At 42.1% G+C, this 10,160-nt stretch overlaps 1 protein-coding gene across 8 annotated transcripts in view; it reads left to right on the forward strand.

Annotated features, from left to right (window-relative positions):
- Positions 1-6,655, forward strand: part of YAP1 (Yes1 associated transcriptional regulator) — a 134,043-nt gene extending 127,388 nt beyond the window's left edge. For all 8 annotated transcript variants that reach the window (XM_066619955.1, XM_066619957.1, XM_066619956.1 and 5 more), the window contains one exon: positions 3,132-6,655. In XM_066619955.1, the coding sequence (XP_066476052.1) occupies positions 3,132-3,370 (239 nt within the window). In that variant the 3' untranslated portion in view covers positions 3,371-6,655. The remainder of the gene's footprint in view (positions 1-3,131) is intronic.
- Positions 6,656-10,160: the final 3,505 nt, after the last annotated feature.

A 10,160-nucleotide genomic window follows, 5' to 3' on the forward strand; every position in this document is an offset into this window, starting at 1 on the left:
CACAGTTGTCCTGCTTCATTTGAATTTTTCCTTGGCAAATTCTGAGCTGCTTGGGGGTATTTATTTATTTATTTATTTATTTATTTATTTATTTATTTAAGAGGTTTATATAAGAACATAAGAACAGCCCCACTGGATCAGGCCATAGGCCCATCTAGTCCAGCTTCCTGTATCTTACAGTGGCCCACCAAATGCCCCAGGGAGCACACCAGATAACAAGAGACCTCATCCTGGTGCCCTCCCTTGCATCTGGCATTCTGACATAACCCATTTCTAAAATCAGGAGGTTGCGCATACACATCATGGCTTGTACCCCATAATGGATTTTTCCTCCAGAAACTTGTCCAATCCCCTTTTAAAGGCATCTAGGCTAGACGCCAGCACCACATCCTGTGGCAAGGAGTTCCACAGACCGACCACACGCTGCGTAAATAAATATTTTCTTTTGTCTGTCCTAACCCGCCCAACACTCAATTTTAGTGGATGTCCCCGGTTCTGGTGTTATGTGAGAGTGTAAAGAGCATCTCCCTATCCACTCTGTCCATCCCCTGCATAATTTTGTATGTCTCAATCATGTCCCCCCTCAGGCGTCTCTTTTCTAGGCTGAAGAGGCCCAAACGCCGTAGCCTTTCCTCATAAGGAAGGTGCCCCAGCCCCGTAATCATCTTAGTCGCTCTCTTTTGCACCTTTTCCATTTCCACTATGTCTTTTTTGAGATGCGGCGACCAGAACTGGACACAATACTCCAGGTGTGGCCTTATCATAGATTTGTACAACGGCATTATAATATTAGCCGTTTTGTTCTCAATACCCTTCCTAATGATGTCAAGCATAGAATTGGCTTTCTTCACTGCCGCCGCACATTGGGTCGACACTTTCATCGACCTGTCCACCACCACCCCAAGATCTATCTCCTCATCTGTCACAGACAGCTCACAACCCATCAGCCTATATCTAAAGTTTTGATTTTTTGCCCCAATGTGCATGACTTTACACTTACTGACATTGAAGCACATCTGCCATTTTGCTGCCCATTCTGCCAGTCTAGAGAGATCCTTCTGGAGCTCCTCACAATCACTTCTGGTCTTCACCACTCGGAAAAGTTTGGTGTCGTCTGCAAACTTAGCCACTTCACTGCTCATTTATGAAGAGGTTGAAGAGCACCAGTCCCAGGACAGATCCTTGGGGCACACCGCTTTTCACCTCTCTCCATTCTGAAAATTGCCCATTGACACCCACTCTCTGCTTCCTGGCCTCCAACCAGTTCTCAATCCACGAGAGGACCTGTCCTCTAATTCCCTGACTGTGGAGTTTTTTCAGTAGTCTTTGGTGAGGGACCGTGTCAAACGCCTTCTGAAAGTCCAGATATATAATGTCCACGGGTTGTCCCGCATCCACATGCCTGTTGACCTTTTCAAAGAATTCTATAAGGTTCGTGAGGCAAGATTTACCCTTACAGAAGCCATGCTGACTCTCCCTCAGCAAGGCCTGTTCGTCTATGTGTTTTGAGATCCTATCTTTGATGAGGCATTCTACCATCTTACCCGGTATAGATGTTAGGCTGACCGGCCTATAGTTTCCCGGGTCCCACATATATCCTGTTTATATCCTGCCTTTCTATCCACTCAAGAAGAACACTCAAGGCGGCTCACAATTAAAATTTACTCTTTTTTTTTTAATCGAAAAGAATTGGTCCAGCACACAAGTATACCATTTGTGGATGTTAGTCTGGCAGTCTGAGTGGATTTTTATTCTTTCCACTAAAGAAAAAGTCCCTGGCCTGAGAAAAATAAAGACCTTTTGGGTTGCTTATCTTTTGAAGAACTGCACCATTATTATCTTCAGCTCAGTTTTTAAAACCAAGTCTCATAGCATCTTAAAGCCCAGCCAGTTTATTTTGGAGCTTGTTGACCAGTTTTATTTTTATGGATTTCTAAAGGCTGTCCTGGCCCTTGTTTGATGTGATTGCGAATGTGAAGACATTCAGCATGGCCTGGATACTGCTGTGCCACAAATATTGCATACTTCCTGCCTCTGTAGTAAAAATTCTCCTGCCCTTCTTCCCACTGGCATTATGTGTTTAAAGCTGCATCTTAGCCAGTGGCTCAAATACTGTTAAAGCATTTGGAATTGGAAATATCTACCTTGTTCAACTGTAATAAGTGAGAAAAACAAGATTGGGATGTTCATTGCAACTGATCAGATGTTGGAGCTTTCAGTAAAGAATGTGGAGTTCAGAGGACAGAATTCTTAAACTAAGCATATGTTTCCCAGTGCTCACCTGTTAAATGCTCAGAAGATAATGATTTTTGGTGCCATATCCTGTTGTAGCTACCAGGAATATTTTGATGAATGAAGTGATTGCTTATGTTCTCCAGTACATGGTGGCATAGCTGGAGGGGGCAGAGCACCCAACCTGGCGGGGAGCCTTAGCGCAGCTCTTGCCTACGGCTCCGTTTTGCTCCCCCCGCCAGGAATGCCTCCAAAGGGAAGGGCTGCTTGCCCGCTGGCTGAGGCTCCCCCTCCAGCTACACCACCGCCAGAACAGTAGAAGGGATGAGGTGGCTTCCAGAATTTTGCTGTCTCTATGAGGAAATTCCTCTTCCATACTCCTGCTGCTACATGAGTAACCAGCTTGCAACAGGGTGCCACAGGTGGCCCATGCTGCAGGGATGTGTGCTATGTCTGGAAAGCAGCAGGGGACCTATGGGTCTGGCCAGAACACGATCTAGTCTCTACTCTCACTTCCTAGTGCAGCAGCTTGGAGCTGAAACTGTAGCAAGATAGGAGGAGCTGCATATGAGTACACCAAAGTGGTGTGCATTCCCGCATTTAATCTAGGCTTGTGACATGCTTACCAAAAAAGGTTGGACCCCACTGTTCTGTTCCTAATGATTACTAGCTCCCCAGCTCTTGGTCATTGCTTTATTGCGCTCCAAGAAACAGAAGGGTGCAAAGTTGAGGAGAGGCTGGGTCTGCCAGGAGATTTTTTGAGTTTTGGGGGTTTGTGTATGTATGGTGTATCCCACTTCCTAGCCACTACAGGACCAAGTCTTCAGTTCATGCTGATCAAATTACTTAGTGATTTTTGAAGTATCTAATACTCTTTCATCCATTCTAATCGTATGTAGGTGACAGCATCAACCAAAGCAACATCCCCTCCCACCAGAACCGTTTTCCAGACTACCTTGAAGCCATTCCAGGGACAAACGTGGACCTTGGGACCCTGGAAGGAGATGCAATGAACATAGAAGGAGAGGAACTGATGCCCAGCCTACAGGAGGCTTTGAGTTCTGATATCCTTAATGACATGGAGTCTGTACTGGCAGCCACCAAGCTAGATAAAGAAAGCTTTCTTACTTGGTTATAGGGGCCTCAGGGAGATGGAGTTTGAAATCTTTGAAGGATCTAAGGAGATAAGACCTGTACCTGATGCGGAAAACAAGCCTGTGCAGCAAGAGCTTCTTGGCGTATGATCAGAGAGGAAAACAAGTAAATGAACAAAATACTCCAGATTCTTTTCATCCAATGTTTTGTTCTTCCTTGTCCAATCGCTGCTGTTATACTGCTGACCTCTTTCACAGTTGACTCTGAAGAATTAGACAATATTTTTTTTTAATTTTTTGCTGTTGCAACTACTGTTCAACATGGTGGAGGGAAGAGATGGGAAAGTGGCAAGGGAGTTAGCCCAGCTCTGTGTGTTGGATGATGACTGTCATTCCTTTTGTCCTACTCTCTGTTTGCTTATCCTTTTATCTAATAATATGGATTTCATTGAGTTTAATTCAAGCACGTTCCCATTTGTGGCTGGCGCTGCTTGTGTGCTGTGTTGCCTGTGACAAATGGTAAAACCATGACTGACTTGGTCCTGTAAGCCAAAAATGATGTACCTGATTAAAAACAGAAATCAGTACTGATTTGGAGATAAGGATCAGAACAAGGCCGTACAATATTTTTAACGATGGGCGCAATGCACCAGGCACCGTGGCTGCTTGATCACCATTAAAATTGAATGCAAGTTGCATGGCAGTGAGGTTTTGCTGAATTATGCCTATTGTTCATGACTTATTAGTTGCCCTGTTAGCTTGTTCACATTTTATGGCACCATAAATCATGATTCATTTTACATAAGATCATTATTAATCTTGATTGTTGTCCTAGCTTATCTTTTTCTTTCAAGTTCTAGACTTTATTATTATAGCAGTAGCTTAGAGAGTTGGTTTTGTGTTTTTTTTCCTGTTTAAATAGTGAAATCTAAATTTCCTGACTTCGCCTAGTCTTATTTAAGTCTGAAATGGTTGATTTTTTTTATACTCGATTAGTGTAGCCACATAGCCAGTAAATATCTGTAGTTCTATGTTTTGCTTATAACATTTTTTTAAAATAGCTTTGAATGTAGACTGAAAGACTGGTGGCTTATCTTTCACACCTGTGCCAGGATATGCAGCAAAGATTTTCCTAGGGCAGATTTTAAAAACTGTAACTCTTATTGAACTGTATTCCTAAATACACTTATTTGACTGTTAGTTCCAGTTATTTTTTGTCCATCTAAGTGCCCTTAGGATTGCCGCTTAAGGGTGGCTAACTGTATAGCTTTTATAAAGAGTATTAAGCACAGCAAACTATACACTATCTTTTTTCCTTCCTCCAAGGGACAGCTCTTACCATTGTTGGGAGAGCTTTTTAATGTTGATAAAATGAATGGGTTGAGATTCTGAAGTCCCTGATAGATGAAAATTGGAGAACTGCTTTCCTGTAGTTACTTTCATGATATCGTCTGCACTGTCATCCAAGTTTACAATTCCTCCAGTGAAAACACTATTGTTAAGGTGCATCAAGGCACACTGATGAATAAGCCCATGGTGCATATAGAAGACTGTAAAGATATGTGTTAGGTGGTGAAATGAGCAAGTAGAAAAGTACTTTAGTTGTAGAAATTAGCACTGATGTTGAAGTGAGTACATCTCGATCCCATTACCTTTAACAGGAGATGATTGTCCTAGAAGTTGCCTGCAGGACTTGTGACATGTTTTCCAAAGAGTATTTTTAAGTGAACAAAATGAGCATGTATCAATGTTACGGTATAAGCTATGAAGTTTATTGTTTTTTAAAAATGCATAGGCACCAGTGAGTACTTGACTCAGTGGGCTTACTTCCAGGTAAGTGTACTTAGGATTGCAGCCTATGCATACTTACCTGGAAGTAAGCCCACTGATCATAATAGAATTTCTGAATAAGGACTGCTTAGGACTGTGCTGTACAGGTCTGTTGAAGGGCACCGGTCTGTAGATGTCCTTATTTTCAAAGGTTTATAACTTGGCCATCACCCAACTTTTCAGGCTGAAATTTGGTTTGCAGGTTATCAACCTAGAAGATGTTAACGTGATTGAAATTATTGGCTGCTGTAGTTCATACAGTGGTGAAATTAACAGATGAATCCTAGAGCTTAGCCTGTGTGTAGCAGCTGAACGGGACCCCTTTATCTTCTGCAATATCTTGTCAGCCTTTAGAGAGGGCAATACAAACTGATCATGCCCCGTTAAGAAAATACTTAGTCTTCCCTCCCTTTTTAATATAAATGGATTTTGAGTAGTTGTGTAAATGTAGAAAAGTGAGAAATTCAGAGTTCCTACATTTGGTTTGTCCATTTGTATGCAGAGGACCACTTATATCTATTTTGAGCATCATGTCCTGGATATTGCATAGAGATGCACAGAAACAGTTTCTATTTTACCAACAGCTTTAAAGTTGGAATCTGGGAGGGGGGGGGGAGAGAAAAAAACTTGGTTGTTCATACACTACACAGCTTATACTGTATTTGAGTAGCACTGCTGGAGAGGTACCAACATAAAACTGGGAATTCTTGAATTTCTCTAACACTAAGCTTGTTTATGCAAAAGTTAACTACAGTTCCTTTTTAAGCCTTTTCATTTGATGGGAAATGTGCCTTAGAGATAACTTGTACTGTTGGCAGGAGAAAACAAATCAGACTGATTGGATTTTTTCTTTTTGCTTTTTGAAACTATATCACTTGACAAAGTGGCTCAACTTTTTTTCCATTGAAATGTAAAAAAAGAAAGTGTTATGGGTAGTATTTTATATTGATTGGTGTATATATTTGAACAGATCACTGTCCTAACTTTATAGCTTCTAGATTTTTTTTTTAAATACAGTGTGTTCAGAATGCAATGGAAACTTATGAATTCTTTTATGTCTGGCAGCAGAACTGCTTTGGGATATATACCGTTGCTATAAATCGCATGGATCAAAAATTGTACCAATCAGTGTTGGAGCTCGAGCAATGCAAGAGGAGGAGAGAATTTCAGAGTGATTTAACGGTAACCTAGCTTTTGCACATCCGAAGAATCCATATTAAAATGACTTCATTTGCAATCATAGGGGTTTTATACACGAGGCAGGTGTGTATCTGTCTAAAGTATAATGACACTTTCTTTCTTTAGGGAGAAAAGACCTCCATATTTTAAAATGTTTTCTATTAGAGAACTCTGAAACACAACTTTTTTCAAAATATATATATATAGTTATGAATGTTATATTTTCTCTAGCTATAAGAGCATGCCTCTGTTAGGTACCATAGTAAATTCTGTTACATTATTTTTCTTTTATGTAATACGTTTTTAATTGCTTTTTTGTTTTACATGATATAAATATATACTTTGTGCTTACAATGTCTTGTTTTGGTCTTTAACATTAAAGAGATTGTATGCGATACAAGGACATCTGCAAGAGGGATCTGAAGGCCTTAGGGATGGACCACAACAAGTGGGAAACCCTGGCCTCTGAGCGGCCCGCTTGGAGGCAGGCTGTGCAGCATGGCCTTTCCCAGCTTGAAGAGACACTTTGCCAACAGTCTGAGGCTAAGAGGCAAAGAAGGAAGGCCCATAGCCAGGGAGACAGACCAGGGACAGACTGCACTTGCTCCCGGTGTGGAAGGGATTGTCTCTCCCGGATTGGCCTTTTCAGCCACACTAGACGCTGTGCCAGAACCACCTTTCAGAGCGCGATACCATAGTCTTTCGAGACTGAAGGTTGCCAATACAATACCAGTGGGAAGAGGTCCGGCACATACCCCTTGCTTACAGAGAATGTTGGTTACACAGACTCTCAAAATTCTCCTTGGTACCCTCCTAAAGTGCTAAGTACACCGGGACAGGTGGGGAGATGAATTTTGTGTTCTAATGTGACTTCATGTATAATGGTCCACCAATTGTATGTTCTTGGGTTTTCATGGTGTAGAATTCATGTCTTGGCACAACATCTGCCTTGCTAACCGGCTTTCCAATCAAATAGGACTACATGAAGGTGACTTCAACTGAGTGAAAGTATTTGTTCTACTAGGTCACTATCATCTGTGCTGACTGGCAACACCTCTGCAGAGTATGAGAAGGAAAGATAAAATGGTTCTTTCTAAAGAAAGGTGAAAAGCCCCATTCTGGACCATGCACTTCTGCTTCCCTTCTTTCTATGTGCTGCCTGTTGCAGTCTGAACCCTAAGAGGTTTGAATCAGGAGCTTCCATCCTGAAAGCAAACCAGTTGCTATTGCCTATGATACCCAGTACCTAAACCTGGTGGCATAGCTGGGGGGGGCAGAGCACTCAGCCTGACAGGGAAGTGGGTGAGCAGCCCCTCCCTTTAGAGCCATTTCTGGTGGGGGGGCCAAAACAGAGCCATACAGCTCCCCCTGCCAGGCTGAGTGTTCCATCCCCCCTCCAGCTACGCCACCGCCTAAACCTGAATCGATTAAAAAGTGGTCTGTAAGAGTTACTGATGAGGAAAGTGGCTCCATTCTGAACCCATCCAGGTCGTGTGCCAGAGTAAGTCAACACCACATTATAAGCTTCCTATCAAAAGAAGGGTTGTACTTCTCCTTGAGGGTTGGACTCAAACCTGTTGCTTGCTGTCTCTTGATTAGAGCTGATCACACCCAGAAGAATGAGCCCATCAGATAGGAGGAAGACACAAGCTATTTAAAAAGCATGCATTTGGAGGGGTTGTAATGCAACTCGAAATATTTTAAATCATCTTTGTGTATCCTCAGTGACCCTGTGAAGTAACAGCAGTAGAACAGTGGGTTTCTAGGGATCCAATTATGCTATTGGTGACAAAATGGTTTGTGATGAAGAGTATGGACATAGCTAGATAGTAGTTAATATTGACACTTCTTGGTAGTTTTTGGGGGTGGGGAGAGAATAATGAAATGGATGTATTTCTGCATACTCTGAAGTTGCAATGTCCCAAAGGGATAATGCCTCAAAAACCAGTTGGACAAAAGTGACCAAATACCTTGCAGGTTATCTATGTCTACAGGTTTCTAAGGATATAACCAAGATGGGAAGGAAAACTTTAACCTGCTAGTAGTTGCAGGTACTAGGTAACTACCAACCATCTACCATGATGGATAGATCCTTTGAAGATTCTGCATGAGTGAAATGTGTGACTGTCTTATCATGGACCCAACTCTCATGTTAGCTCTTGGGGCTGGCTTAGGGTAGGCCATTCATGAGTGATGGGTGCTGTTTCCCATGTGCCCATCCACTTCCACTGTAGATCCTTTGGAAATGATGGCTGAATATTTTGTCTGTAACCTTAAGCAAACACAAGCGTTTGTTTGCTTCATTGATCTGTCCTTCTGTGAAACAGTGATGTATGAATCAACTTCACATTGCCGTTTTCAAATGCTAAATACCTTGGTGGTTCCCAAGCCCATATATGGATTTTTGGGCCTCTTAGTATGGCCCCAGTGCCAATAGTTCCTGAACTATATATTTACTCCATAAATAAGGAGATTAAGATCATACTTTCTAATGTCTTTTGCTGTAGCAGCCTGGCCCTTTGATTTAGCTAGCACAAGAGACCCTTTACATAAATAAGTTTGGCAAGAGGGGGGGCAAGTATGCAACTAAGTTGGCAGATCTGGCTGTCCAACAGGTTTTTTTTGTCACGGGGGTGGGGTGGGGTACAATAGTTATTTGTGAAAGCAAGTCCTTGTGGGGACAAAACAAGGTCCCCACTCCCAAGCTCTACTTGTCTACAAAAATGACTTTGGCACAGAAATGCCTCCTCCTGGCCCCACGACCCTTGAACTTGTGTAAATCTTGGTACTGACACAAGGCTGGGTCAATGGCTTTGTTGGCCCACTGAAGGGGAGAATTCACTTGATCAAAACAATGCAGCTTTATTAGTTGATCTGGTGGCTACACATTAGTGCACTTGCTAAATCTCCTTTTCCAGAAGCTAAAACAAGGTTGTTGTGTGTGCATCTGGGAGTAGCACAGATGGCCCAATGGGTCCTGATAAGAAAGCTTCTTACGCAGCTGCAATGCTAGTCTTGTGTTCAAGTCCTCACAATCTTGGCTTTCAAACCATAAGTTTCTGCCACTTCACTTTTTGCAAAAGTATGTTTTTGAAAATGTGAGGACTAGGAGTGCTATAATATTGGCAATCAGATTAATGCTCAAAACTGTTCTTGTAATGCATTACAAATTCTATAAATTCACCTGTACCCTGTTCTTTATAACAGCTTTCTATGATAGCCCACATTAGCCACATGTTGTAGATGAGGGGCTGAAATAAAGAAAATACTGGCTTCACTGTCCTGGTCCAGGGTCTCTGACTGATCTTCCACATTCCCGGCTCACTGACCAAAACACCCAGTGAGTTTGCAGGTTTGCAAGGAGTCAGTCCTAAGTCAGTTATTTTAAACCTGTTCTTCTCACTAAGACCTGAACCAAATGTGCAAGAACCTTCACAGGAACCAGCAATTTCCTACAGATGTAGCTCACATTTGGAAGTAAAACCCACATAGGCTTCCTTATCAGATTTTTTTCTTCCCTATGGAATAAGCCAAGTACCCTTTTCACTTCTTAAGGAATTCAGAATTTTTCACGTAAGTTTTGAATGTATGGTTGGATATTCTCATGGTTGTCTAATTGTGAGTGGGTTTGGAGTCCTTGGAGGAGGGGAGAGATAGTGTTCTAGACTGTCTCCTGGGCTGGGACCCCTTAGGTAGAACTTGTTCTCTGATTTATGGAGAGGAGTATTTGGTTGAGTTGAAGAGGGGTAGTAAATAATCTGAAACTTTATTCAAGGATAAATAAAACCATCAACAATTGCATGACTAACACCCGAGACACTTGGA

The sequence above is a fragment of the Tiliqua scincoides genome, chromosome 3 (genome assembly GCF_035046505.1).
Source record: "Tiliqua scincoides isolate rTilSci1 chromosome 3, rTilSci1.hap2, whole genome shotgun sequence".
NCBI classification, from domain to species: Eukaryota; Metazoa; Chordata; class Lepidosauria; order Squamata; family Scincidae; genus Tiliqua; species Tiliqua scincoides.